This window comes from Penaeus chinensis, chromosome 2 (assembly GCF_019202785.1).
Source record: "Penaeus chinensis breed Huanghai No. 1 chromosome 2, ASM1920278v2, whole genome shotgun sequence".
NCBI classification, from domain to species: Eukaryota; Metazoa; Arthropoda; class Malacostraca; order Decapoda; family Penaeidae; genus Penaeus; species Penaeus chinensis.
In genome coordinates this window covers 8745161-8752503 of record NC_061820.1, presented here as the reverse complement: position 1 = coordinate 8752503, position 7343 = coordinate 8745161, and the positions used below count along the sequence as shown (strand labels likewise).

The window sequence follows — 7343 nt, the reverse complement described above, 5'->3', positions numbered from 1 at the left end:
CTCTCCCTCCTTCCCTTCCCCTCTCTTACCCTTCCTCCCTCCTGCCCTCCCCGTCCCTTCCCCCTCTCTTACCCTCCCTCCCCCTTCCTCCCTCCCGCCCCGTCCCTTCCCCTTCTCTTACCCTCCCTCCCTCCTCCTCCCCTCGAAAGACCCCACTGAACCTAACTTTCGAGCTCCGCGTGGATAAGGACGACCGCGCCGAGACCTTCTCCCTCGTCCCCCACCAGAGACGGGCAAGGTATTTATCCCTCTTCGGCAAAGTCATTCAGGAAGGAGGCGAGGAAGACGAACGGACCCTGAGTCTGGTGGACGAGGAGGGGGATGTGATAGCGACTGCCATGCACACGGGGCTCCTACCCGTCGGTCGTTTCGAGTGGTCGTTAAGTCATTCAGGAAGCAGGAACATGACCTTAACTGCTTGTGCGAAGGTAGGGGTGGTTGTATAGAGAAGGTTTGGGTTAGGAGAGGGAGAGGGAGGGAGAGGGTAGGAAGGAGAAGGGAGAGGGAGGGAGAGGGTAGGAAGGAGAAGGGAGAAAGGGGGCAGGATGAGGGAATAAGAGAGTGAGAGAGGGGGGGTGATGGAGGAAGAAAGGGAGGGAGAGAAGGAAAAAGATAAAGAGAGTGAGAGTGAGTGAGAGAGAGAGAGAGAGAGAGAGAGAGAGAGAGAGAGAGAGAGAGAGAGAGAGAGAGAGAGAGAGAGAGAGAGAGAGAGAGAATATGTATTTTGAAAACTGATATAGGTAACGTGGTCAGTTTTACCAGGCACGACTTTTATAATCAGTCTAGAAACTGACGGGGAAAACGCTACATTAACGCACCGAGACACGAAACTGAAATCCATGCCTGATAACACGGCATAACAGTACGACGGAAGTGCCACTTATTTTCTACCACAGGATCAGTTCACGTGTTCGAATGGCCTCTGCATACCTCTGGAGAATCGCTGTGACGGCCTGGAGGACTGCAGTGACAGCAGCGACGAAATCTGCTCACTGCTCTTGCCACTGCCTGACACATACCAACGACGACGACCTCACCAGTTCTTCACTGACCTGAATTTGACCTTGTCTTTGATGGAGGTCTTGGAGGTAGATGTCTACGGCAGTATATGGAAGGCTAAGATGAAGGTAATGCAAGTGCAGTGGTTGGGACTTAACTCTTGTTGATTATACTAACGTTAACCTCAGCACTGGTCATTAGCATGAACGGTAGCATTAACATTAAACTAACTTTAACACTAACATTATCATTTCACAGTAACAATAACTATACATTAACACTAAGACTAAAAATAACATTGACAATGATAATAACATCACCACCACCAATATAATTCATTTGCTTCACATCCCCCCTCCCCCCTTCACAGCTCCGAACCAGCTGGCGGGACAAGCGAGTCCTCCTGTTTCAGATGAGCGAGATTCCCTCCGACAACATCCTAGACAAGGAGGTTCTCTGGACGCCGACGACCACCCTCCTCAACGCCGTTTTCACGGACGAAGTGGCTTACCTGAAGGACGAAGGGAAACTCACTGCCTTGCTGGCTCATCGAGACGGACCAGGGACTGCAGTGACGCGCAGTGCCTTTGAAGGTAAGTGCTGTATGGGCATGGTGATTCTTTCAATATATATATATATATATATATATATATATATGATATGCACACACACACACACACACACACACACACACACACACACACACACACACACACACACACACACACACACACACACACACACACATCCATAGATTGAGAGATGGATAAGTGTGTTGTAAGACTAATCTATCTATCTATATATGTACATACATATCTATGTGTATATATATATATGAGTATGTGTGTATTTATATGTATATATGTAAATATATATGTATAAAATGTATTTATAAATGTGTATATATATACATACATATTTATATTGCAAGAATATTTAAGACATGTACGTACGTCAGCACGTTTGTATGCTTGTACCTAAAGCGGAGAGTGCTTAATTATGCACATATGCGCTAATTTCCACTGACGATTGCGAAAACCCAGACCTCCAATGTCACGTCACGGTAGCCTCTGAATCACTGATATTTCTTTAATTAATACCACGTCATACTAATAATCCATGAGACACTGCAGCTCTTTCCTATCTTTATTTATTCACTGTCTGATAGCATACCCACGACAAGTCTCCCTCATAAACTCTACATAAACATTTTCTACTCATGCTTACACGAACTTATTTTATGACGTGTGTGCCCCCCCCCCCCCTTTTTTTATTTTTACATAAAACTGTGTCATATTAGGATTCTGAAATCTTTGGTCCGTGCTTCTAAAGACATAATTATAACGATGTTATTTATTAATAAAAATGAGAAATATATAAAAATGAAACGAAGGGAATGAAAGGTATGTTAGTCAAAAGCTAGAACATTACTTTTTTTTTTTTTACTTCCTTTTATAAAAATAAAATTAACAAGGAAAGTTAGTGAAATAACACTACTAACAGTAGGTCATAAATTCTGATAATGATCGACTAATGGTAGCCTAATTGATGTAGTAATGAACTTGAGTGCCATAATACAAAACACCGTAGTAAACATTCGACACCGCATGATATATGAATAATCGACACCCTCTCGACCTCGTTAATTTGTAATAACGCGGATAACCTTACACAACCACTCAACTACATACAAGGTACTTCTTCTGTGTTGACTGCTATTCATAATTTACCGCCTTGAACTTCTAAGAGTATTAAGCACTATCAAACTCTTCCATTAGTGTTTGAAAAATGTATGAACTAAAATTAGCATCGATATTGAACTCCAGACAAGGTACGAATGCAAAGTACGAATCCAGTGGGTGGGAATACTTACATAATGTGTAAGAATAGTGTACGTGTGTTTAGTGTACAGACACAGTGTGTAAGTATAGTGTATGAATACAGCACACGTGTTAAGTGTATGATTGCATAATGCACAAATAGCATACACGTTAGGTGTACGACTGCAGTATCCATATAGAGGGTATGGATATAATGTACAAGTGCATTGTATAAATACATCGTACATGTAAAGTGTACCAATACAGTGTATAAGTATAGTGTACGAATACAGTGTAAGGATACAGGCCATGGTGTACGAATATAGTAAACCAAATGTTATTTATACATGTTCTTATGTGAAACACTCATCTTCACAAGTAATGTAGATAATTCTAAATTGTATAAAGTAAAATTATATCCCGCATATCTTCAAAGAGTAATACAAAAAAAAAAAAAAAAACACTGATAGAGTCACTAAGAAATAATTCAACCTACTTAAATAGGCCTACCCTCCATACGCATGTTAGGTAAGAATAAAGTTAACATTGATTGAGAAATTAAAAGAAAAAAAAAAAAAGGGGGGGGGGGGTAAGCAAAGCCTATTCTGAAGCCATAGGTTATGTAGTTATAGATTAAACAAAGTGACTGAGAAATGAACAAATGATTCATTTAAGCAAAATCTAGAGGTTATGTAATATTAGATTAGATAACTTATTAGAGAAATTGAGAAATAAATAGATAATTTAGTTGAGAAAAATAGGTCTATCCATAATACACAAGGAGCAGCAATATAAGTGCAAGTAGACAGACTGAAAAAAAACAATCCCAATAAATAAGCCAATCTTTAATTATCAGGTTACGTTACAATAGAGATTAGACATAATTCAATAAAGCAAAATATACCTATCCTTATTTCGCAGGTAATGTTATAACTGATCAAACATAATTCAACGAATCCGCAATTAGTAATATAACAATAAATTAAGACAACCGAGCAACGTAGGCCTACCTCTCCTTCGCAGGCTACGAATACAACGGCAGCAGCAACGCCCACCTCGTACTGTTCGAAGTGTTCGAAGCTTCGTTCAAGTGTCGCTTCGAGCTCAACCTGTTCCCCTTCGATATCCATGTGTGTGAAGCAAACATCTCGATCCGGCAGCTCAGCAAGTCTTTTAGGGGAGTCTATCATTATGTGGTGAGCTTTTACAGTGTTTTTCTTTCTCGTTTTGATTCTTTCTACGTCTGTTTTGAGTGTTTCTTTCTCTGGCTCTCTCCTCTCTTTTATTTTTCTTTGGTTATTATTATTATTATTATTATTATTATTATTATTATTATTATTATTATTATTATTATTATTATTATTATTATTATATTATTTGGTCATTTTTAAACTCGTTTTCTGATTTTATATTTCATACTTTTTTTTCTCTTGTTTTGTTTTTTTCTCTATATTTTCTCTGTGCTTTTCGATTATTTTCTTGAATATGGAAAGAGTGAAGTTTTGATTTTTTATAACAACACAGAAGTTACAGTCGTAAAAAATACATACTTTAGCTCAAAATCACCAACCAATAACATGTACAAAGAGGAAAGATAAGAAGTCAGTAATAAAAGAAACCAGATTTCTCATCCAGTATAAACGACATGGCTTATTATTGTCATTTAATTTTTACGAACACAAACACATACAGGTACAAACTTATACCATTTCGTGTATAAACACTCACAAACCTATGTCAACGGATACAGGCCCCGTATTAAAACATAGACAAACACACGCACACCCATGTCAATGCATGCAAGCCCCGCATTAACACATAGACAAATACACAAACACCCATGCCAACGCATACAAGCCCCGTATTAACACATAGACACACACAGACACCCATGGCAACGCATATAATCCCCGTATTAACACATAGACAAACACACAAACACCCATTCCAACGCATACAAGCCCCGTATTAACACATAGACACACACAGACACCCATGTCAACGCATATAAGCCCCGTATTAACACTTAGACAAACACACACAAATCCATGCCAACACAGACATACCCCAACAAACACAAACGACACACAAGCCCCTTTACAGACACACTCCAGTACCTTACAAAAAAAAAAAAGACCCTTATGTCTTTATAAACCAGAACTCTTTCTCCCCAAAGGATGTCTCAGGAACACCACAGACCCCTGATCTGCCCCTCTTCACGCCTTCCAGAGTGTGTTATTCTCCAGAGTTTGATGAGAATGGCAATGTAACGATGGTTTCCTTCAAGGTAAGTTCCTTTTTCTTTTTTCTTTGTGTTTCGTTTTCTCTTTCTTCTTTGATAATCTGTAAACCTATATTGAATATTTGTATGATCTGTTGTATATAGCTGTAATCTCTCCTTTACAGTCTATCTATTCATGATTGATATTTTTTATTTTCTGTGTACTTATAAGACATAATTTACGTAAAAAAATCCTGTAATTCATATATTTTTCATATATTGCAGTTTTAGAATTATACTACAACTAATATACTATAAACTTACAATGCGTGTAGTTTTAAGTACTTGTCGAAGAAACTTTCTATATTTATCCTGTTTCATAAGCTGTATAATCCTACCGTGTAACTGATCTCCTGTCCCATTTCTTCGTCTCAAGATCCTGCTCCAAAGACGCTACGCTTCCTACATCTTTACGACTTTTGGCCCTTGCTTTGTGCTCACTCTCATAGGCTATTTGACTCTCTTCTTTGGCGTCGACAACTTCAGGTAAGTTCGAAGACTACTGTGTAAAGCTGACTCAGCATAGATTACTTTGTAAGACTGTATATGTGTATATTGAGGATGTATTTTCTTTGAATGGTTATGACCTGTGTCTGCACATAGGTGACGGTATGCTAAAACTGGCTAAAGTCGTACCTGAAATATTTAAAATTTCTGTATGATGAATAGTAGTATCGATCAATATTAGTTAAGTTCCACAAAATACGTATGTGAATATATGTACATTAATTTTCATAATATATAAGATCTTGCAATATATGTTTTGATTTAAACGTGAGATACCATCCAATGCGCTTTTAAAATCTGTAATTCAATATTATTAAATTTAAGTCTCCACACACACACACACACACACACACACACACACACACACACACACACACACACACACACACACACACACACACACACACACACACACACACGCACACACGCACACACACACCTACACCTACACCTACACCTACACCTTTGCATTGCTTTAAATGTATCTGAATCTTAATATCTATAATTTAATCTTATTAAAAGACTAAAGCTAGTTATGTGCAATTTCGATTTATATATTCATATAATACGCTGATAAATACATTTATAAATCTCGTAAAAAAATAATATTAGAAGTAAGCTCTCCTCTGCAGCGACCGCATCATGGTGACCCTCTCGTGCCTGATCGTGGTGGCGGCCCTCTTCGCCCAGATCGCCACCACCACGCCCTCGTCAGCTTGCCCCAAAACCATCGACATGATCTTCCTCGCGATCATCATGCGCTTGTTCTTCGTCGTTCTCCATCACTCGATCTTCTACCTCCTTCGGGTCTACGTGAAGAAGTGCGAGGAGAGGAGAATCCGCGAGGCCGTCCAGCCTCTAACCGTTCAGAAGTGGGTCGACGTCTCGGCAGATCTTCCTCCCGTTTACATGCCTCCCGACGTCAAACTTCGCAAAATGCCTTGGGAGAAGTCGGACGAGGAGGACAAGGGTCGAAAGAACCAGAGGAAGAGCAGCAAATGTCTCTCGAAGTGTGACAAAATCTTCAATGTTCTGGGCATTGTTGTGGGACTTCTATGGGATGTGTTGTGGGTCTCCTTCTTCTACTTCACAGTTATGATGGACAGGGATCACATTCTACAGGATTTCAACAAGTGTCTGGCCGAGGCTAACCCTTGATAATACATGATCGTTATTTAAAGAGTTTTTTGAAATGCGATAGATCAGTTTAGAGTTTCTGGAAGTTTTTGAGGAGGTAATTAACGGATCAATGTTTATTTATTTTAACCTGATACATAACACCTGGAATCTCTGCATTTTGAGTTTATTTACACCTCATGAGTGGCATTTTGAGCAAATCTTAATAATACAAATTTGAAAGTTGTCTGAACAAATTTGTTGTTAAAGCTAGTGATCTGATATGATAAAATATATATTGATATATGTACAGTGCATTATTGATTACTTATTTACTGTATATTATTCTACGTTTATGATGACTAGATATGAATACACCAAATATGATAGGGGTCATACTTTCATATCCAGCTGGAGAGTTGTCTTGTTATATAATGAATAAATAGTGCCAGAAATGTCATATGTGTGTGTGTGTGTGTGTGTACCACACACACATGCACGCATAAATATAGCTATATATATGTATAAATAGTCGTTTCGCAGCATTCGACAACCCAACGGACCCTGTACTGCTTTAAGCATGTAACGTTTATTGCAACTCAGGAATCCATTGGCGGCCA

General features: G+C 39.0%; 1 protein-coding gene across 1 annotated transcript; it reads left to right on the top strand.

Moving 5' to 3' along the window:
• The first annotated feature begins 314 nt into the window (after window positions 1-314).
• Window positions 315-7114, top strand: LOC125030639. Its single transcript, XM_047620817.1, has 7 exons — window positions 315-428; window positions 897-1127; window positions 1370-1592; window positions 3843-4015; window positions 4996-5106; window positions 5477-5586; window positions 6240-7114. The coding sequence occupies exons 1-7, from the start codon at window positions 339-341 to the stop codon at window positions 6763-6765; spliced, it is 1464 nt and encodes a 487-aa protein (XP_047476773.1). The 5' UTR covers window positions 315-338; the 3' UTR covers window positions 6766-7114.
• The last annotated feature ends 229 nt before the right edge of the window (window positions 7115-7343 follow it).